Source organism: Pseudophryne corroboree, chromosome 9 (genome assembly GCF_028390025.1).
Source record: "Pseudophryne corroboree isolate aPseCor3 chromosome 9, aPseCor3.hap2, whole genome shotgun sequence".
Lineage (NCBI taxonomy): Eukaryota > Metazoa > Chordata > Amphibia > Anura > Myobatrachidae > Pseudophryne > Pseudophryne corroboree.
The window spans coordinates 461,996,439-462,020,471 of NC_086452.1; the positions used below are offsets into that span (position 1 = coordinate 461,996,439).

A 24,033-nucleotide genomic window follows, 5' to 3' on the forward strand; every position below is an offset into this window, starting at 1 on the left:
CACAGAGACGGGGTGTTTGCGCATCTCAGACACGAGCGCGCCCCATATGCGGCGATGGGCGCGCTCGCCACAGACGGAGCCATGATTAGCGTGACTCCATATGTATGAATGTCTTCTACCAACTTAGAAGTGCCTGAGGTCTGTTCACACCCTATACATGCAGCACGGACAGCAGCTAGACGGGCTGGGAGTGACTTAAGGTGCTGGTAGATTGGCACAGGTACATTATGACGGTGAGCTGCTCCACTATAGCGTGTCGGTCGGCCCTCATGCACCTCCGTAGCCGACGTTCACCTCTCTCAGCAGTGGCACGTGGTGCTCCGTAGTTTCCACGTCAGTTATTCACAATGGTGCCATTTGTCCAGTCATGATACACCATCACCGCAGCAGAACGCGGACAGGTCACACACTGCGCTGTGTCAGAAATACCGCCACCCTTGGCCTGAAAGCCGATAATCATCCCTTTCATCAACTCGGATAAGTCGCCCCTTTTACCCAGGACAGCAACGAGTGATATGTGTGCAGACGGCCTATCACACACCTTATATACCCACCAAGCCAGCGCATGCCGCGTGACGCACTTCATGGGCTACGCGCTGCCGACGTCATATGTACATACCTCCCAACATGGCCCTCTCCAGGAGGGACACAATACTCTGCTTCTGGACTTTTCTCTTAATGTATGATTGTCAGCACCTGTGTTGAACAGGTACATGGATAAGAAAGGTGTTTCAGCACAGGTGATGGCAATCATACATTAAGAGGGAAGTCCAGGAGCAGAGCATTCTGTCCCTCCTGCAGAGGTCATGTTGGGAGGTATGTATGTAGGAGGTGGTCATAATAATATGCCCTGACCGTGTACAGTATATACACAGAGAGAAAGAGAAAAGGGAAGTAGTTCTATATATAATATCAGTGGCATATAGTGGGGGTAATTCAGAGTTGATTGCAGCAGCACATTTGTTAGCAGTTGGGCAAAACCATGTGCACTGCAGGGGGGGGGGGGGGGGCAGATGTAACATGTGCAGAGAGAGTTAGATTTGGGTGGGTTATATTGTTTCTATTGTTTCTAAGGGTAAATACTGGTTGCTTTATTTCAACTTTGCAATTTAAATTTCAGACACACCCCACCCAAATCTAACTCTCTCTGCACATGTTATATCTGCCCCCCCCCCTTGCACTGCACATAGTTTTGCCCAACTGCTAACAAATTTGCTGCTGCGATCAACTCAGAATTAGGCCCAATGTCCAGCATTCATCATCAACTGATTCACTGCTGGAACATTAAGTAGATAGATACAAAACTAAATGCTGATGGGAAGTGTAAAGGTCTGCACAGATGCCGGGAAAGTGTGTATAACACAGCCATGATCTTTCCAGTCAGCTGCAGTGATAGCATCGGCCTAACCAGCATTCCCCGGCACGCTCCTCCAACAAGAGAGGACTCTGATTAATCACGTCACCTGAATCTTTCAGAACGGACACAGGTCGGGCTGTCACACTCTGTTTGCCAATAGCACTGAGCGCACACACAACAGCCATCCCTGGGGTATCACGGTGAGCGCTCCCCAGTCCCTGGCACTGCCTACTTCCTTGTCCAGGGCAGGGTTCCCCTCCCGGGCAGCCTCTAAATGTACAGCACCTGGAGGCTCACAAGTAGTTTTTCCCCTTGTACATCTCTGGTTAAAGCGGTGATACATTGGGGGTAATTCCAAGTTGATCGCAGCAGGAATTTTGTTAGCAGTTGGGCAAAACCATGTGCACTGCAGGTGGGGCAGATGTAACATGTGCAGAGAGATTTAGATTTGGGTGGGGTGTGTTCAATCTGCAATCTAAATTGCAGTGTAAAAATAAAGCAGCCAGTATTTAGCCTGCACAGAAACAAAATAACCAACCCAAATCTAACTCTCTCTGCACATGTTACATCTGCTCCCCCTGCAGTGCACATGGTTTTGCCCAATTGCTAACAAACTTGCTGCTGCGATCAACTCAGAATTACCCCCAATGTACAGCACTGAGTAAAATGTCTGCTTTAACCACTAAGCATTTGTGTGTGTAGTAAGCATCATCTCTACAGAATTTACAGGAGCCACGTCCGGACCAGCGTGCGCACCCCGGGAGCCCAGTAAGATGCTAACAGCATCTCTGGGCTGCAATCGCCTCTGCCTGATTGTGGGGCGGGAGGGGGCGTGGTCTGGACATGCCTCTGGTGTGTGTGTGGGGTGGGGGGCGGGCCGCAGCAGTTGCATGACATCACACGCTGCCGCTGCGACCGGGGACGCGCTGGCAGGGAGCTACTCAGCAGGTGAAAAGCATCGCCGCTGTGGCTTTGCTTTTTTCACCCTTGCGGGGGAGGGGGGGAGGGCCTGACATACGGGGTGGACTAGCCCCGTGCTGGGCGTCCCCCACGCATTTCAGAGCAACTGATCGTAGATGTGCGAAATTTAGCACATCTACGATCAGATCTGAATGACCCCCTTATTACCATCTCTGCCAGCGGCGTAGTCAGAACTTTGTGGGTCCCACAGCAACATTTTAGGACATATTCAGTTGGGAGCGAATTATGTAAAAATGTCACACCCTGGCACACCCAGGTGTAAGATTTTCAGTGTTCCATTGGGAGCGAGTTGTTGGGAATGTTTCCTGTGTTATATATAAGGTGTGCGATCGTCCGTCTGCACACATATCACTCGTTGCTGTCATGGGTAAAAGGGGTGATTTATCAGAGTCGTAAAAAGGAATGATAATCGGCTTTCGGGCCAAAGGCGGCGGTATCTCTGACACAGCGCAGTGTGTGAACTGTTCGCGTGCTGCTGCGGTGAAGGTGTACTGTGACTGGACAAATGGCACAATTGCGAATAACCGACGTGAAAACTGCAGAGCACCACGTTCCATTGATGTGAGAGGTAAACGTTGGCTACGAAAGGTGCGTGAGAGCCGAGCGACACGCTACGGTGGAGCAGCTCACCGTCAGAATGAACCTGGGGGCTACCAGACGTGTGTCTAAGACGACAGTTCAGCCCGTCTAGCTGCGGTCCGTTACTCTGGCTATTAGCAACTGGTCATAATAATGTGACTCCACCGTGCGTATTATGCAATTTTAGCATTATGTCTAGTAAAGAAATGATGCATTACGATATTTATGATATTTATTTTGCGTGCAATTTCTGAACCCCGTCTCACAATCTAAGAGCTGCTGAATGATCATACTCTCTTTTAGTGCTTCCACCCCGTACACCTCCACCCGGCGACTGACTCAATGGCTGGCACGTCTCAGTGCTGCCTTATCCGGCATTTACTGCAGGAAGCAGGTGCCGGTGCTGCAGGCAGTGAGAGCAGCTGTGCGGAGCGTAATAAGGCAGGTGCTGTTATTTCATTCATCTATTTACTTTCTCTCTCTCCAAATTCATAAACAACGTATCTGCCGTCAGTAACGAGATTTGTTTCTCTAGACACTCAGACGGCGTGTTTCTAGCCCAGCTTCTTGTGAGCTGGAGACGTCGGCTAGTGCATAATAAATACATCTGAGCTGAGTCCGAACGTCCCCCTCCCTGCACCGTCGGCCTCGTCAGCTGCCACCACCGCTGCTAGTTAGAGAATCTGATAACACGGTTAAACACTGTTGAAGACAACAGAGAAATGAATTATTGCGTCCCAGTATCAGTCCGAGAGCCCAGCAATGGACGCACAGCTCGCAGAATCTCATCGCTCTTATCCTGATCATTATTAGTAGATTACTAAACTGTCTGGAGATGTGTGTAACACATTTTATGCCTTTGCAAATACATATTAATGTGTTCAGCGTGGTATCACATAATTGCTGAATGTAACCAGCAGCGGATTAAGGCGTCCTCATTACTCAAACCATTAGACCCCTGTTTATTGTTGGGCACTGTTATGCTGAGGGATGCTATACGTCTATTATAATGTATTGTATTTATCATTAATGGACTTATATGGCTTTTTTTTCTCTGTCAGTCTACTACACTGGGGTTATTCAATGTGTGGCACTCCAGCTGCTGCGGAACTGCACAGAGGAGGACGCCGCAGAGTAGGGGAAACTACCGGACCTCACCGGAGAGGTAAGTTATGTTAAATACCGGTGGCATATTCATATCAAAATATGGCATCGGTAATAAGGGGGCAGGGGGGATGTATCAAGGCTTCTAAAGAGTGGAGACGCTGAGAAGTTGCCCATAGCAACCAAGTTCCACCTATCATTTTATACAATGTACTTGATAAATGCTGGCTAGAAGCTGATTGGTTTCCACGGGCAACTTTTCCACCTGTCCACTTCTCCTCTCATCAGGAAGCTTGGCACATCTCCCTATAGGGTCGTTATTATCTGCCATTTTTGTTGTTGCTAGGATACAAAAATAAAACTAAAACAGTTTTGATAACTGTACCCCGTATCCATGTATAAATATACCACCACCGGCATATATGTGGTATAGATGATTGAATGAATAGCAATTTGTCTATGGGGGTCATTCCGAGTTGATCGTAGCTGTGCTAAATTTAGCACAGCTACGATCGTTCACACTGTCATGCGGGGGGACGCCCAGCACAGGGCTAGTCCGCCCCGCATGTCAGTGCCGCCCCCCCCCCCCCCCGCAGAAGTGCAAAGGCATCACACAGCGGTGATACCTTTGCACTTCAAGAGTAGCTCCCGACCAGCGCAGCTTTAGCGTGCTGGCCGGGAGCTGCTCATCGCTCCCAGGTCCGCAGCGGCTGCGTGTGACTTCACGCAGCTGCTGTGGCCCGCCCCCTGTTCGGTCCGGCCACGCCTGTGTTGGCCGGAGCGCTCCCATGAAACGGTTCCGCCCCCTCATGCCCAGCGACCGCCTCTGCTTGTCAATCAGGCAGAGGCGATCGCATCCCTGCTACGGCCTTCGGCCATCTGGCATGCGCCAGCGCACTACGGCGCCGGCGCAGTAGGGACCCGTTTGCTCGGCTGCGACAAAAAGCAGCGAGTGAACGGGTCAGAATGACCCCCTATGACCTATCTGGTGCGGTTTCACCCGTAGTGCAATAACCCTGTCGTAAAGAGGGCTCCCGTAAAAATGTGAATTTATCTGAACTGAATTCCTGAACCTGATATTACATGTTAGATCTTTTGTGGCCGATCCTATTGCAGAAGACACGTTCTCATCCTGTAGGTGTTACTGCGGATGGAACCTGGTAGGTGACCTAGAGGGGACATTTACTAAGCAGTGATAAGAGCGGAGAAGTGAGCCAGTGGAGAAGTTGCCCCATCAACCAATCAGCAGCTCTGTATAATTTTATAGCATGCAAGTTATAGATGTTACTTCAGTGCTGATTGGTTGCCATGGGCAACTTCTACACTGGCTCTCTTCTCCGCTCTTATCACTGCTTAGTAAATGTCCCCCCCTAGAGTATAAACCCCACCAGGCAGACAGAAGGGGTTGGGGGATTACAACTGATCTGACAGCACCATCTACGGCTATTTATCTGCCTCCTTTTTGACGCAGCAGATAACATAAAGCTCTTCTCTGAGAATCCAGGTGGCTGTCGCTCTTATCAGCGCACCCCAGACTGCTCTGTGCTCCGCTGCTTCCTGCGTACAGGTGTGAGGTGCTTGTCCTTTCCCCCCGGGATCCCTGTTAGTTGTCTCATGAGTGTCTGATTTTGACACAAATTGTCTTTGATCGCCTTGTTAGGACAAAACTGAACCAGCAGCTCCCTCCCCAAAATCGTTCCTCAGCCGCTTACGTGGAGGAGAAGACCTGGAAGCTGCGGCCAGAAGAAAAAATGTATTTACAATCCCAGAAACGCGTTTCCACTTAATCTTCTGGGCTTTAGATGAGAGCGAAATCAGCACATTGCTTCCAGCTTTGGGATTTCACAGAAGTTTATCCCTGTTCGTGTTTAGAACTTTAGCTGCCTGTGGATTTCATTCAGAGCTTAATTACAGGAGGAACAAGCGACAGGTTTCATTGTGGTTTAACCCATTGCGTTACGGGACAATCTGGCACAAAAGCAAAACAACTAAATACTGTGTGCCTATCGGAGCGCCAAACATGACTCATTCCCACGGCTTAATGGCCTGCTTCTTCTGTATTCCACCCACTCGTTTGTTTTTTATTTCGCTGACCTGATTGAATAAATTTTCAAAGCTTAAAGGACCAGTAAATACCACTTCTTCAATGTTCCTATATTGTATATATTGCATTAGGTTGAAAAGCTCAGCTTACGATTGGCCGGATTTTGCATTGCAGCTGTATTGCATATTCAGTTGTGACACTGACCAATTTATCCAGCCTCCAGCGCAGACAGCTGAAGCCACACCCACAATGCCAGGCCACTCCCCCTTACAGGTTTTATAGCTAATATTGGGGGTAATTCCAAGTTGATCGCAGCAGGAATTTAGTTAGCAATTGGGCAATTTGGGTGGGTTATTTTATTTCTGTGCAGGGTAAATACTGGCTGCTCTATTTTTACACTGCAATTTAGATTGCAGTTTGAACACACCCCACCCAAATCTAACTCTCTCTGCACATGTTAAATCTGCCTCCCCTGCAGTGCACATGGTTTTGCCCAGTTGCTAACTAAATTCCTGCTGCGATCAACTTAGAATTACCCCCTTTAATCTAATGCACATCCCTGGATATGTGCAATGTTAGCATCTTCACCTATGTTCTTCCTTACTGATAATAATCCAGTTTTACTAATATGATAAAAAAGAAAAATGCAAAAACAATATTTTGCTATTTTTAGCAATATTTATCGCATTTGAACAACCTGAGGGCCTGATTCAGGTTTGTTAGCAATGCAAAAAAAGCACACATGTGGGCAAAACCATGCTGCACTGCAGGTGGGGCAGATGTAACGTGCAGAGAGAGTATAGATTTGGGCGGGTTCTATTGTTTCTGTGCAGGGTAAATACCGGCTGCTTTTGCATGTAGCCCACACATTAGACAGCTTTATTTGTACACTGCAATTTAGATTGCAGCAGGGTTTCGCACAGGCTTGGAAGGCTAGGCATGTTTACACTGGAAAAGAGGAGACTAATGGGGTAATTCAGAGTTGATCGCAGCAGCAAATTTTTTAGCAATTGCACACATGTGGGCAAAACCATGCTGCACTACAGGTGGGGCAGATGTAACATGTGCAGAGAGAGTTAGATTTGGGCGGGTTATTTTATTTCTGTGCAGGGTAAATACTGGCTGCTTTATTTTTACACAGAAATTTAGTTTTCAGTTGGAACACACCCCACCCAAATCTAACTCTCTCTGCACATGTTACATCTGCCTCCCCTGCAGTGCAGCAGAGTTTTGCACAGTTGTGTGCTTTTTTGCTTTGCTAACAAACCCAAATCAGGCCATGAGTCTCCGATTCAAACAGATCTCCCCACAAGTATAAAGGAATAGGATGTGCTTCCAGATTTTCTTCATGGAAAAGACTCGCTGTGCGTTCCGCAGAGACTGTGGGATGCAGCATTATAAACGGAGATGGCGCACACAGCAGGGGCGGCTAACACCGGCACACTGCGTGCAGCGATGGAGCAGCTGTTGGTGCTGGAAAAGAGGACGACGGAGACTGTGGGAAGATTTGCCGCAGGATAACAACAAAACATGAAAGATGGATGATTCTGCTGAATAAAACCTCCTATCTCAGCAAAGTCGAATGCGTTAAATGATTAATGTCAGAAATCCCCAAATAGGTGTTAATTATACAAAATAACTTTGCTTCCATCTGTCCTATGCAGTCTTCCCTGCATTTACATGTATCAGCCATTCATCGCTATCTGCCTGCCAGTAACCTGCGTGAGAGGCCTGGGACCACCCTCTAAGACCCCTCAGCCACTGTCTGCCACTTACAGAGAGTCCGCTACAAGCTGTCGCCCTCCGTAATCTCATTTGTTTCTCTGCTTCTTTTTTTCTGTTCAGTTCTGAATATTTTCCCTGAAGCTAAAATGAACAAACTAAGCTGATCCTATTCATCTCGCTGGGCACTAATTAGATTGTAATGATGTGGATGTACGTCTGTTGATATTTAATCATACACATGGACCCTCCAAGGTAATGGGCTGGAATTAAAAGGAGACTACTGTATATTGTCCTGTCACCAGGTGGGGAGACTCTAAGAAAGTATGTCATGCTTAGTAATGTAAATGTTCCCCAGGGGTAGCCTGGGTACAAATTAGGCCGGGACTAGAGAGGATTCTGCTCTGATTGTGCTTAAAACCCAATCAGATTGGCCAAAGAGGACCCCCTGCCTGTCTTTAGTCCACCAGGCACAGCAGTAGGAGACAGGGGTGGCCCCCTTTCTGTAACGGGCCGGGACCACAGTCCCCGCAGTTCCCCCCAGATGGTGGCTGTGCCTGCACATGCAACCCAGCTCACGCTGCTATGGGGCATAGCTAATGGAAAGCAATCAATCTTCTAAACCATGGAAATGTTTCCATTTATAGTATATCAGTGTGATACAAACAGAAAAGAAACAAGCTTGGTTTTACCCATATTATACATGGAAATAATAATGCCTAATATGTATACGAAACAGAAAGACAAGTGTTATCTGAGCAAATCAGTGTATATGTAGCAAACAAAAGCTCGGGGTCTATTTATTATCAGAGATGTGCAAGGACCCCCGTGTTTTGGCTTTGGTTCTAATTCATCATCGTATTTTGGTTTTGATGGTAGTTTTTGGTTTGGTTTAAAAATCAATAATCATTGATAAAAATCGATAAAATTTAAATTTTTGCAATCCAAAACCCAAAATTCGGATTTAAAATCTGAATTCTGAACTGCGGGAAAATCCGATTTGGTTTGGTTCGGATTCATAAAATTTGGGTGGATTCGGATCTCTGGCGAACCAAACCGGACATTTGTAATTATTATTATGTTATTGGGGTGGGAGTGTCTCTCTGTATAGATGTGCTTAAGTAGTTGGAGCTAGGCTAGCATGTACCCACTTGCTGGGCTAGACCAACAAAGAGCCAATCAGAGCAGGAGCTCATAGGATTAGACCAATCTGTAGCCAATCAGAAAATTGTGCCTGCTATAGGACAGGTGCAATACACTCTGAGGATAATGCCTGGCAGCAAACCGCGCACACGTGCTGCGGCTGCAGTGGTGTGTGCGTCTCCAGGTGACTGCGGCTCTGCAAATGGGCGTAAATACCCTTATGCGGTATCTGCAATGTTCGCTTGGCCCAACACGGCGACTCTGAGCAGATGGGTTAGTCTAGCACTCAGGACTGGGACTGGATTACCCACAAGGTAACGGATACCCCTTCCAATTTGGAAAAATAACCCAGTATCGACTCGGTATATTGCAGGGTTGACACGGGTCGGTGTGTGGTGTGAAAGGGGCCGTGGCAAATTCCGAGTCGCCTGACCTGGTAATTCAACCAGGGAATAAAGCAGTGTTATTCCCTGGTTAAATACCGGGTCAGGTGCAGTGTGAATGGGTTGCTGCCTGGATCAATGTGACCCGGGACCCGTTTACTGCGTAGGAAGAGGTGACGCAGTAAACCCCCCCCCCGCTCACTATGGCAACCTGACACGGCATCGCCACAACACCCAGCTGCGTTCATATCAGCCAATTACAGTAGTGCCGACGTCGCAAGTTTTCCCAATTGCATCAATGTCGGAAATTGAATTTCCCTCACTGATAGACAGCAGCGAAATGTGACAAATTTGAATACAAGACTTCTGAGATGAACTGATAGAATTCTGCTGTGGAATTGTCTGGAAGCGGCTGGGATACAGTGAAGGACACAGAACAAAGCTCTTTGTGCCGGCAAACAGTCGCCAAGCTGAGCGCCGGCTTCTTTGTACTGTGTCACGTCAGAAATGAATCAATTCGTACTTTGTTGTTTATTCATTAATATTGTAGCACGTTAGGTTTGTGAGTGTGTGAGGACGGGGGCATGTGACGGTACAGCAACAGGTATATTGCTCATTGTGCAGAGGAACACAACGCATAAGCCGCTATCCGTGTCTTCAAACAAGGCTGTCATGTATTTTTCTGACCTTGGCGCCTTGTTGAGAAGCAAACAGGGCAACAACTGCAACGAGCCGTGAGGCTCAGGGAATATTCTACAGGTTTCGTTTGCAGTAACTCTGCTGCCGTATATATCACGGAAGGAAGTGTCCATTTCTCTGTGAAAGTTATGGATATGGTAGAGCAGACGTTGCAGTGAGGGGCCAAGGCCCGACAATACAACCATCACGTTCAGTTATTTGCGTCAGCATTGTGTGAATGCGGCTGGAATGACAATGGTCAATTCAATCAGCTGAGTGGGGCGGTTGCGGCAGAACTGGGGACACTATGGGGGTCATTCCGACCTGATCGCATGCTATTTTTTTCCGCTGCGGTGCGACCAGGTCAAAACTGCGCATGCGTATGCATCGCAATGTGCATGCAAGTCATACAGGTACAAAGTGGATTGTTGTTGAGTGATGGATTTAACAAAGAATCCACTCGCACAGTGGATCGCAAGGAGGTTGACAGGAAGAAGGCGTTTGTGGGTGGCAACTGACCGTTTTCTGGGAGTGGTTGGAAAAACGCAGGCGTGTCCAAGCGTTTGCAGGGCGGGTGTCTGACGTCAATTCCGGACACGAACAGGCTGAAGTGATCGCAGCGGCTGAGTAAGTTCTGAGCTACTCAGAAACTGCACAAAACTTTTTTGTACCGCTCGGCTGCACATGCGATCGCACACTTGCAAAGCGAAAATACACTCCCCTATAGGCGGCGACTATCTGATCGCAGCGCTGCAAAAAGTAGCTAGTGATCAATCAACTCGGAATGACCCCTAAGAACCTGCTGGGGAAACGGGCAAACTTTTGTGGCCAGATACAGAAAAAGGGGATTATATTTAGAAAATGTATCTGAATTCTATTAAATAACAGGGGCAGTTGACCGATTGTGCTGCGTTGCCAAACCCTTCTCGACAAAGGCGCCATCTTCAGTCACAGTAACTTGCAGCTTCTTGTCCTTTTGAGGCCAACCCTCATGCACGCCTCCTGTCCGATGCAGGGGAGATGGTGCCAACTCCCGATTTGGGGAGAGCTGAAGAGTACCAGAATCCTGGACGAAGCTGTGGCAGAACCAAGCGGTAATGTGCCCTCAGCCAGGGTTGTTGAGAGCTCAACGGGACCTGAGTGATACTGGTGGGTGCATGGCCAAGTCTAGGAGAGTTGGCCACAGAAATGTACTATGCATGGTGGCACAAAGCTCCAAAGAAGGACATGTGTTCCCCACCAGGCCCCACCAACATGCCTGGGTAGTTGGTATATGCCTCCTCTATCTCCTAGTTTTGTGAAGGACATGGCCGAAAATCCTCACCCCCTTACAGGCCCTTGATCTGTAAGTCTTAGCTGGAAGAGTTCCTTTTTCTTTTGGGGCTGATTTAGTTGCAAGGTGACCTTTAGTTACCCCAAAAGCAAGCATATTTATTTACACCCATATGAGATCTGTGGTGTATACATCTTGAGAGGTACACTCCACCACATCAACATCATAAGTGCCTGGTTTACTACAAGTCATCATAATCAGTGAGCACTTACACCTACCCTATAGTAAAGGATTTGCTTCCGAACAGGTGTATAGGGGCAGATTTGCGGTTCTGCATGAGCTACATGTGTGCAAACAGGCTCTTGCTGAGAACGCCGCTCCATGTTCCGCCTCTCTGATCACAAGACCTGATAAGTGCAATATGTATGATGCTCTGCATAAGCGTATATGCATGTATATGCCTTATGAGCACGTTCAGGGCGATATATGCTCTGCAAACCGGTATAGCCCATACTCTTCATACTAGGCAGTATGCATCAATGTAAACACCTCCTAAAACTGCAGTATGGATCCCTATATTTAGAAAAAAATATGCGGATCCGCGTCACGGCATAGCCGTGATACTACTGCATGCAGCAAGGTCTGGAAACTTAACTTCTTCGGAGCATGTGCCTAGTAGCAGTAGATGGCATTGCCTACAGAAGTCTATGGGCTTCTTTTTCTGCAAGAATCCCCCGTTAGCCCCACTGCCTGAGGGCCCCATCCCCACTTCTCAGGGTCAGGAACTTATTGAAGCAGGATCGTGGATGGACTTGGGTGCTTGATTTATTTCTATGGTAACTAAACCGCGAGTGGGCCTGCCAATCAAATTGCGTGATCCTGACACATCCCTGTCCCCGCCTTTATAAAGGAGCCCTGTTTTTGCATGTCCTCTATAATTGTTGGCCAAGTCCCTTTGTGGCAGCTGGCCAAAACCCCTCTGGAGGCTGGCCACACCCCTGAACCTTGGGCCCCTACCTCTGCATTCCCTGGTGGGCCCTTTATGCCCCAGTCTGACGTTGGTGGTGATACAGTTCCCCCACAGTGACTGAGAACTGCGTTCTCTAACAAACAGAAGAAAGTACCAAGTGCAATTCACAGTCTCCATCAGATCGGCACTTAAAGCACTTGAAGGCTGTGTAAACTGTATTACAAAGTCTGTCAGATATTGGGGAAAGTGACGACTGAATTTCTTCACATTTTTGCAAAGAAAGAAAGAAAATTGCATAAAATGCCATAATGACATTAAGCCGCTCAGGGTCAGGTCTGTAAAATCTCATCTGACTCTAGAGATTTAGGGCTGTTACATTAAGAGTCTCTCCATTCTTCTGTGCTGAGATACCAGACGGGGAGATAAGAGTATAAATTGTGACACAGATATAGACAGGAGCCATCTCCATATAACACAATGGAATCAAAGACCCGAAACCACTGTTATCATTTTTTTTCATATATAAATTCTCTTCTATTGTTATATTATTGTGTGTAAGGTAGAGGAAGTTTTACAGAAAGGAAGACGAGTGCTGTACGTCAGGAAATATTCAGAACCCGCTCTTCTCCAGTAAATGGTGCCGGAAGGTTGATAAGAGGTACAGTAGTCTATCGGAGTTTGGATAACACAATTCCATGAACCGGCTTCTTCCCTCAGATTCTCTGCCGTTGGTCATGGATGTCTTTATACTCAGAATTTATAAAGGTACAAGCGTGCCACCCTCCCCACCATTCTGGCAATGCCCCCAGCTGTGCCGAGAGGAATATTCGGAAGAGACGCACTCCGTAAAAGTTTAAACGTTAATGCCTCCAACATTGGTATCAAGGGGTCTATTCATGAAGCAGTGAAAAGAGCGGAGAAGTGAGCCAGTGGAGAATTTGCCCATGGCAACCAATCAGCTTTTATCAAGTGCATTCTATAAAAGTATAAGTAGCAGCTGATTGGTTGCCACGGGCAACTTCTCCACTGGCTCACTTCTCCGCTCTTTTCACTGCTTCATGAATAGACTTATAAACTTCTTGTTAAATAAAACATTTCCATTTATCACTGAAACTTCTGCTCAGTTTAGCCTGAATTATGTCTTGTATTAACCATAAGGGTGGGGGCACATCCGGACTGCCTTTGTTACATGTGTCAACTGCATGGTAAGTGAAACATTTTATTACGCTGGATGTATTGTAGACTGAGTTCGGAGCTGTAAAACTCTTAACTACTATGGAGCCAAAGACCGTGCTACGCAAGGATTGCCCCAAACAGTGCCCCTCTCTACCTCCTTTTAATAAAATCATTTTGCGACTTGATATCTTGTTTCTGTGCTGCCCTGTGAATGATGCGCACAGTGGGGGTAATTCAGAACTGATCGTAACAGCAAATTTGTTAGCAGTTGGGCAAAACCGTGGTGGTCATTCCGAGTTGTTCGCTCTCTATCAGTTTTTAGCAGCCGTGCAAACGCTATGCCGCCTCCCACTGGGAGTGTATTTTAGCTCAGCAGAAGTGCGAACGAAAGGATTGCAGAGCGGCTACAAAATTATTTTGTGCAGTTTCAGAGTAGCTCCAGACCTACACAGCGCTTGCAATGACTTCAGACTGTTCAGTTCCTGTTTTGACGTCACGAACACGCCCTGCGTTCGCCCAGCCACGCCTGCGTTTTTCCTGGCACGCCTGCGTTTTTTCGAACACTCCCTGAAAACGGACAGTTGACACCCAGAAACGCCCTCATCCTGTCAATCACTCTGCAGCCAGCAGTGCGGCTGAAAAGCTTTGCTAGACCTTGTGTGAAACTACATCGTTCGTTGTAATAGTACGACACGCGTGCGCATTGCGCCGCATACGCATGCGAAGTGCCGATTTTTTGCCTGATCGCTGCGAAGCGACCGAAATCTGCTAGCGAACAACTCGGAATGACCCCCTATGTGCACTGCAGGTGGGGCAGATGTAACATGTGCAGAGAGAGTTAGATTTGGGTGGGTTATTTTGTTTCTGTGCAGGGTAAATACTGGCTGCTTTATTTTTACACTGCAATTTAGATTTCAGTTTGAACACCCCCCACCCAAATCTAACTCTCTCTGCACATGTTACATCTGCCCCCCCCTGCAGCGCAGCATGGTTTTGCCCAACTGCTAACAAATTTGCTGCTGCAATCAACTCTGAATTAGGCCCAATGCGTATTCTCTGTACAATCCACCCAACTCCTCCACACCGACTGTGCAAAACACGTCCTCGCAGCCCGGCGGAAATCTGGGCGCACAGTGGGCACAAAGCTGCCATTCAATGCTGCGGCAGGTATTCTGTGCTTACTGTATGGCCTCCAAAGTGTCAATAATTCAGTTGCAGAAGACTAAGGGGCTGGTGTCATGCTTGGAGCAAATTGGCGTAAATGACTCCCAAAAAAAGGTGTGTGAAGAAGAGCTCGCGCATCGCCTGAGATGCATCCCAGCCAGCAGTAGTAGCCGACACAACTGCTTTAGGCTAGGAACACTTTGCAGACACTAAGGCTGGGTACACACTGGGCGTTATATCGGCCGTTCATAGGCATATCATGTCGGCTGGGCAGCACGGCTGATGCCTGATAAATCTGCAGACATTCGGCGTGACTCTGTACGAGTGCTCCACCAACTGCCCGTGCACTTGCTGCAGGGACTGAAGTCAAAGCTGGGTGGACAAATTCAAATTCGCGTACAGCTGTGATGCCAACATCGGGCAGTCGATCAGTAAATGCTTACCTGAATTGGCCGCTCTGTCGGCGCGATGCCATGACTGCCGTCAAGTCGGCCCCTTGTGTACCCAGCATAACACCCCACTTGCAACCACATGGCAAACCATTTATTTTATTTGGAGCAAACGCATTTGCTATTAGGCATCATTTAGGATGATAACAGCTATAATACAGCACACTGCGTCTCTGTACTCAGACCTGTGTTACACTAACCCAAACAGCCAATCACAGGCGCTCAGCTAGTGCCGGAACCCACCATTATTACCTCCCGGTACCTGACCACCCACAAATGATGCTGTGTTCCCAAACATATCTCCATGGCTTTCCAGGTCATAGAAACATAGAATGTCATGGCAGATAAGAACCACTTGGCCCATCTGCATCGGTTTGTACGTTCCACCCAACCTCTGCGTCAGCCCCTGAATTTCCAGTATTTTATAATAGATATCTCCCTACATTTAATGGAATCTGACACCGTACTATCCCACTCACAAAGTAAACTAAACTGATTAACAATACATTTAGGTGAAAGTTTGCACTACATGTATCAACCAATCAGATACTCGCTTTTATTGTGTAACTGCCACAGATAGATACAATGAATTGGTTGGTTGTTGGGACTGGAGTAAATGCAAATTTTGCACCTAATAGCACTGTTAGTAAATGAGCCCCAGGGTCTGAGTCAGTCGCAGCAGCGATATGTAATGCAGCGTGAGTGATGTCACAGAAGAGTAACGCCACCCAAAGATGGTGTTACCCACCTGGTCCAAGTGCTTGGTACATATGAAAATGCGGTAAAAACCCAGAAAATTGGATTTTCAGAGCTTATACTGCATTTCAGGCTTTAGTACATCCCGCCCACAATGAGATGTTGCATTTTACGGGAGTTTCGCAGGTTTGTCGCAGCCCATACTCAGATCGAGAAACTGCACCTGCCGTGGGGCTGGTGTAAATCCATCTTAAAGATGCGCCAAATGGTTTTTCAGCATCTACGAAAGCTGGTAGTGGTCTCCTCAGTCCTTGCACATTTGGACACACGGTTGGGAGGAGCTTTGTGGTGGCATCTCCTTCTGACTCAGAACCAGGCCTCTAATGTTATTCACCTAGAGTACTTAGGAGTACCCAGGACCTCTTGGTGCGCGGTACCATTGGATATCATATTGTGTATATAAGTGGCACACAGTACATTTCTTGTTCTGACTCCAGTAATCTGATCTAATCCAATCACCACTTCAACTTCTGCTCCTTGTTAAGCCATGTCTACCGTGGATGACCATGATGTATCTTTGGAGGTGTAACACAGTAACGGGCTACAGGCGGTCGCACTTCCTGATACAGAGACCCTTTCTCAGCATATCCGCCACACATAAAATTCTGATGACAACATATACTAGAAAAGATAATCAAAATCTTTAATACATTCTCTGACAATATCACAGGGCAATTTGGGGAGGGCGTCTCACGAGGTTGGCACGTAAGCAGAAAATACTCATTACAAACAGTAGAAAACATACATGCTTTTTTTTTTTGTCACAATCTGAGTCCACGGCGTGGCCCTCACCGACCCGGCTCGAATAAATCCCCAGAGGCGGGTTTTTAAAACGTTGTGGTCGTCTCAACCCACTTCCTGTCAATGGAGCCCCCCCCGGGGCCACGGGCAAATGGAGAGAAATCAAACACAAACAGCAGAGTCCTCCGACAGAAGAAAGAAAATAATGCAGATAAAGAACATGCATTCGGAGACAGAAGAACCGCGGACATCAGCCAATCACATACCAGATCCTGACAGCCAATCACGCTCAGAAGTGGTCTGTGCTTAACACACAGTTTTTGGTCTTTAAAAACAACGAAAGAACCCTTGTTTCTCGGGGATGAAGAACAGAATTAAAAAAAGAACGGACAATGCGAACAAGGAAACAGATGGAAAAATATGGAAGGAAATAAACAAACAAAAGGGAGCTTGGTGTCAACCGGATCGATGAATGGACCTTATAGGGAATGGTGGTCAACATGGAAGCCAGGTAATTGAAGTGCTTGTTGGTGGGGGTGGAAATGAACTCCCCACATGGTGAAATAAAAGTCAGACATGAACGGGTAGAAGTTGGTATGTAAAAAGGTCTCAGAAACTGTACAGAATGCTTTGAGTCTGATGGTCCCCTAAAAAAAGGCAAAAGAGCCCTGGTAACTCCCGCTTACAAACTTGCTTCACGCGGGGCTGGGAGCTCATCCCTTGGTCTGGCTCCTGAGATACAAGCCAGGAATAGTTCAGATGGCTTGGATGAAGCAGCTTTCCCCAGTACTCAAGGGCTGTGCACCACCATGTCCCAGAAGCTCTTCTCCTCCCATGATTGGCCGCCTTGGGAGAGGCACAGGTGGAGGGGGAGCAAGCCGCACCACACAACGCAGGAGTGAAAATGTAGCTGCTCCTTCCATCTTACACGTCCAGGCCGTCTATATCACCAGGTTGTTGTAGCTGACATATTTTTTCTTTGTTGCTGGACCTGTTGGAAAGGATAAAAAACAGAGAAGAAATTAGGATACACAAGTCGCTGAAGGGTTTCAGAGAAAAGTATTTTAAGGTCATTTTGTACTGTAATTGGAAAACAAAAGCTTGGATATATAGCGGTATATTTAGAATGTAACTGTCACATACACACAGTGAGGATAATGCAGAACTGGAAACAAAACGGGCAGACATCACGCAAACGAAACGCGCCTGGAAAATAGAATATTTCTGCACATATGCTGAGCTGCATTGGAACACGCCCTTCCTAATCTAATCCTAGATGATAATGCCTCTACATATTCCAAATCAGCCTCTCCAGACATTAGTGTAGCTGCAATAAGAATGTGTTCGTGTTGTGCGCTCGTTTTATGAGCATACGCAACGTGAATTCATTCAAGATATCTACGAAAACGGGTGTACGTTCAACTCTGCATCAGTCACACAATGTAAAAGTAACTTCAGTGATGTCACTAGTTCTTTGGGAGTAACCTCAATGATGCCACTAGTTCCTTGGGTGTAACCTCAGTGATGTCACTGGTTCCTTTGGAGTAACCTCAGTGATGTCATTGGTTCCTGGGGAGTTATCTCGTCTCAGTGGTGTCACTAGTACCTTGGCTGTCCCCTTGCTTTAGTAATGTCACTAGTTCCTGGAGAATTACCTCTGTGATGTCACTAGTTTCTGGGGAGTTACCACCATGATCTCAGTATTTCCTGGGGAGTTCCCTCAGTGATGTCACTAGTTGCTAAGGCGTTAGCTCAGTGATGTCAGTATTTCATAGGGAGTCATCTCAGTGATGTCACTGGTTCCTGTGGAGTTACCTAAGTGATATCACTAGTTCTTAAGGATGTTCTTCAGTGATGTCAATTGTTTCTAGGGAGTTACTGCAATGATGTCACTAGTTCTTAGTAAGTTGCCTCTGATATGCCACTAGTTTCTGTAGAGTTACCTCTGTGATGTCACTGGTTATGGAGAGTTACCTCAGTGATGTCACTAGTTCTGGGGCGTTACATCAGTGATGTCACTAGTTCCTGGGAAGTTACCTCTGTGATGTCACTAGTTTCTGGGGAGTTACCCCAGTGATGTCACTTGTTACTAGGGAGTTACCTCAGTGATGTCACTAGTTCTTAAGGAGGTTCTTCAGTGGTGTCACTTGTTTCTAGGGAGTTACTGCATGATGTCACTAGTTCTTAGCGAGTTGCCTCTGTGATGTCACTAGTTATGGGGAGTTACCTCAGTGATGTCACTAATTCTTGGGGAGTTACCTCAGTGATGTCACTAGTTCTGGGGAGTTACATCAGTGATGTCACTAGTTGCTAGGGAGTTACCTCAATGATGTCACTAGTTCCTGGGGAGTTACATCAGTGATATTACTAGTTCTGGGGAGTTACATCAGTGATGTCACTAGTTGCTAGGGAGTTACCTCATTGATATCACTACCTCAGTGATGTCACTCTTTCCTACTGAACTGACAGGCAGCATTCTCATTAGAGATGTTTATGGACCTCCGTATTTTGGTTCTAATTCATCATCGTGTTTTGGTTTTGGCAAAACCACCTTAAGTGTTTTGGTTCAGATTCAGTTTTTGATTTGGTTAAAAATAGATAATAATTGATAAAAAGCGATAAAACAGCTAAAATCATGTCATTTTTGCAATCTAAAACCCGAAATTCAGATTAAAAATCCAAATTCCAAACCGCAGGAAGATCAGAACTGGGTTTTGGTTCAGACTCCACATAATCTGAGTGGATTCGGATTTCTGGAGAACCGAACCGCACATATCTCAATTTTTACAAAGTTTGTGGCATCTCACCAAACTCTGCTTTTCCATTCTACACAGGCACCGGTTATACTTCAACACCTGTACATGGAAACTGGTTTCTAGAGCTCAGGGCGTGATTTGCATCTGGGCTGCGCTATAACGGTGGACCATCAGAGGAGGAAGGCAGGATTAGTTATATACACCAGTCCAGTGCTATGAACTAGATAAAGCATTGAACATGTGAATTACTGTAGCAATAATACACCATAAATAGCGGAAGTCCTTATCTAAATGAATGCAATATATCAAGTATGGAATTTAATTCTACACCTGAAAGCAGACAAATAGCCACACCAACCAATCAGAGAAGTCTTCAGGGTAAATAAGATACATTGTATATTCTGTTGTACAGAACAAGAAGATGGGGGAGGAGGAAACCACTTATGTGGCATTGTGTAGTGTACAGCTTAATGCATAGTGCTCTTACAGCAATGATGTATATACACTCAGCGCGCGCTGTGACCCTGGATATTGTAAACACCACACACTCTATATGCTCCTCTATATAAGTGCATAATGATTCATGAGAGAACAATGGGCGTGATTGCGATATGTACAGTATTGCGCAGTTGCAGGATATTGCCTGTGCAGATCAGTGGCGTCCCTGGTGCAGATGCAGCTATGTTAATCTTTGCTGTGACGCACCGGGCTGTGACTATTCGCAGTCGGCGATCGCTCCATTAATTCCATTAATGGAGTGATCTCGGACTGCGAACAGTTGCAGCCCGGTACACCACAGAGTATGCTGCATGGCAGCAAGGTGATCATGGCTACATCTGTAGTAGTATACTAATGCTGCAGGAGGCGCCTGTAGGAAAAAGACGCCTCCTGGCAGTATCTGCGATCTGAGTGCTACCACACACCGCTGTTTTGTAGAATGCTGCCGGGTGCTGCCCCCACCCCGCCCCTAAATGGTCACAGCCTGTCAATCAGGCTGTGGCATAAGGGGCACTGAGCGCAAGGATGCAGATCTTGTTCTGCGCATGCATAAACGTGTCCAGCACAAGCACACTGCACCCACCATTGAATCTGTGCGTAATTAGAGATGTGCGGCGGGCACTTTTCGTGTTTTGTGTTTTAGTTTTAATTCACCCCGCTCGTGTTTTGCTTTTGGGTTGGTTTTGCCAAAACCACCCTTTCGTGTTTTGGTTTTGGATCTGGATGATTTTTGAAAAAAACATAAAAACAGCTAAAATCACAGAATCTGGGGGTAATTTTGATTCTAGAGTTTTATTAACCGCAATAACATTCATTTCCACTTATTTCCAGTCTATTCTGAACACCTCACACCTCACAATATTGTTTTTAGGCCAAAAGGTTGCACCGAGGTGGCTGTATGACTAAGCTAAGCAACACAAGTGTGCACCTGGCCCATCTAGGAGTGGCACTGCAGTGGCACGCAGGATGGCACTTAAAAAAAATAGTACCCAAACAGCACATGATGCAAAGAAAAAAAGAGGTGCAATGAGGTGGCTGGCTGTATGACTAAGCTAAGCGACACAAGTGTGCGGCACAAACACCTGGCCCATCTAGGAGTGGCACTGAAGTCTCACTGCACTAATGGCGGATACCGGACGCACGTCTAACACCAGCATAGTTGTTATGGCCTCAGTAATCCGCTTTGCAACAGGGTATATATACTGTATATACGTCAGTATCACTGTAGTTATATGTCAGGATCACTGGACATATACGGCAGTATCAATGGACTGAACTTATACGCCAGTACCACTGTAATTATACGGCAGGATCACTGGACATATACGGCAGTATCAATGGACTGAACTTATACGCCAGTACCACTGTAATTATACGGCAGGATCACTGGACTTACACGGCAGGATTACTGGATTTATATGACAGTACCGCTGGACATATATACGGCAGTATCAATGGATATATACGGCAGTATCACTGGATTTATACGAGAGGATCACTGGATTTATACGACAGGATCACTGCAATTATACGGCAGGATCACTGGAATTTTACGCCAGTATCACTGGAATTATACGCCAGTATCACGGGAATTATATGCCAGTATCACAGGAATTATACAGCAATATCACTGGAATTATATGCCAGTATCACGGGAATTATACGCCAGTATCACGGGAATTATATGCCAGTATCACAGGAATTATACAGCAATATCACTGGAATTATATGCCAGTATCACGGGAATTATACGCCAGTATCACGGGAATTATATGCCAGTATCACGGGAATTATACGCCAGTATCACGGGAATTATATGCCAGTATCACAGGAATTATACGCCAGTATCACGGGAATTATACGCCAGTAACACTGGATATATGGCGGCAGAGGACTCCACCACTGTGACTGGTCACTGGACGGATGCACAAGAGACTTTCCCTGGTCTAATGCAGGACAACATATCTCAGAAAAAAGGGTATGATTCCGCACCAGTCCAAAAGGTTTAGACAAAATTGTATAGTACCAGAATAAAATACAATGCACAGGAACAATTCCTAATATTTATACCTGGTGGTGCACCCAGAGTCAGAAGAAAACTTGGAAGAAAATTGGTTTACAGAAGACTCTTGTGTGGGTGCACTCTTGTATTGATTTGTTTATATGAGAATATTAAAACATAGGGGGTCATTCCGAGTTGTTCGCTCGCAAGCTGCTTTTAGCAGCATTGCACACGCTAAGCCGCCGCCTACTGGGAGTGAATCTTAGCTTATCAAAATTGCGAACGAAAGATTCGCAATATTGCGATAATACATCTCTGTGCAGTTTCTGAGTAACTCGAGACTTACTCGGCATCTGCGATCAGTTCAGTGCTTGTCGTTCCTGGTTTGACGTCACAAACACACCCAGCGTTCGCCCAGACACTCCTCCGTTTCTCCAGCCACTCCCGCGTTTTTCCCAGAAACGGTAGCGTTTTTTCACACACACCCATAAAATGGCCAGTTTCCGCCCAGAAACACCCACTTCCTGTCAATCACATTATGATCACCAGAACGAAGAAAAAACCGTGAGTAAAATTCCTAACTGCATAGCAAATTTACTTGGCGCAGTCGCAGTGCGGACATTGCGCATGCGCACTAAGCGGAAAATCGCTGCGATGCGAAGAAATTTACCGAGCGAACAACTCGGAATGACCCCCATAGCTTTTATTATCTAATTATTTTAACCCGTCCAATTGGAAGTGAACAAGCCCGCAAGACGGGTGAAACGCGTTTTCCAGCGTGGACCAAGGACGTGTCCTTAAACGCTGTTAGTTTGGTATAGGTTCCATTCCAATTGGAAGTGAACAAGCCCGCAGTACGGGTGAAACGCGTTTTCCAGCGTGGACCAAGGACGTGAGGAGCACTCTCTAGATCCTGTTAACTCCAGACTGACCCGGGGACCTGGGCAGGGACCGGTACTTTTTTTATCCAGCCATTAGACTTCACACACCAATAACATTGGTATTGGTGTATACATTAACCCCTCAACAGTATAAACGTATACTAATTCCTAATTCACACGTAACTGAGGAACTCAGGGATTTGGACACTTTCTGGACATATATATTATTTTTTCTCCAGCAGGCTGTCTAACATAGATCTTCAGCCCTACATTAAAACCAATTTGACTGTATTGAGGGTGACCCAGGAATCTGGACAGGGAGTGTTATTTTTCAGTTATCCTATGTAGTATACTGTCAGCATTAAGCCGATAATACCTAGTGAATAACGAGGTATACTCAACAGTATAGGGCATCATTGGAATGGAACCTATACCAAACTAACAGCGTTTAAGGACACTGATTTTTTCTGGTTATAATTTTTCCAGCAACTACCCAATAGAACCTTGATAGTCCTGCACGTGGATTCAATGTGTATATATGCATGAGTAATTGGGTCAATCAGCACTCATTAGGGCCTGTGTGCCCCTTTTTTGATTTATTATGTTTGGAAAGAGGGTGATTGCCAAGCATACTTGATATTGTAATCGCTTTGTCTTATGCATAACAACCCCAATTCCGACACAGTGCCGGCATAACACTATATGCTGACACTTGATACAGTCCCAATTTACTTGTTTCTTTGCTTTTCCATTTCTTTATTTCCCATTTATTTATATCCGCGTGTCACACCCCGCGGGCAGCGGCGGCCGCGCTTACCGCTGCGGGTGTCCTGGATGGCCTGGCGTCTCTCCCCTCCGGCGGCCTCGGGGGTCCGGCGTCGGGTCGGCGGGTCTCTCCGGCGGCTCCCGGAGCGAGGGCGCCGCCATGCTGCTTTAGATTAGGTAGGCGGAGCGGGGCTGACGTCATCTGCCCGCTCCGCCAATCAGACCAAGGTGGGAGGTTCAAAGCCAGACGCCGAGCAGGGAGCCGGCGCCTGTGTATCATCGTTCTGCTTGTCTGAAGCAGTGATTTCCAGAGCTCCCTTGTTCCTATTTTCCGCTGTGTCTCCAGTGTCTCCAGTGTCTCCAGTGTCTCCAGTGTCCCAGTGTCTCCAGTGTCTCCAGTGTCCCAGTGTCTCCAGTGTCTTCACGCACTTCCGTGCCTCCAAGCGCCCGAGCGCCATCACGCACCTCCGTGCCTCCAAGCGCCCGAGCGCCATCACGCACCTCCGTGCCTCCAAGCGCCCGAGCGCCATCACGCACCTCCGTGCCTCCAAGCGCCCGAGCGCCATCACGCACCTCCGTGCCTCCAAGCGCCCGAGCGCCATCACGCACTT

The 24,033-nt window shown here is 46.9% G+C and overlaps 1 protein-coding gene across 1 annotated transcript in view; it reads right to left on the bottom strand.

The window, feature by feature from the left end:
* Positions 1-16,398: 16,398 nt before the first annotated feature.
* The window catches only part of GRM7 (glutamate metabotropic receptor 7), a 554,627-nt gene continuing 546,992 nt past the window's right edge, over positions 16,399-24,033 (bottom strand). Inside the window, exon 10 of the mRNA XM_063941283.1 lies at positions 16,399-17,511. Coding sequence (XP_063797353.1) covers positions 17,462-17,511 — 50 coding nt within the window. The 3' untranslated portion in view covers positions 16,399-17,461. The remainder of the gene's footprint in view (positions 17,512-24,033) is intronic.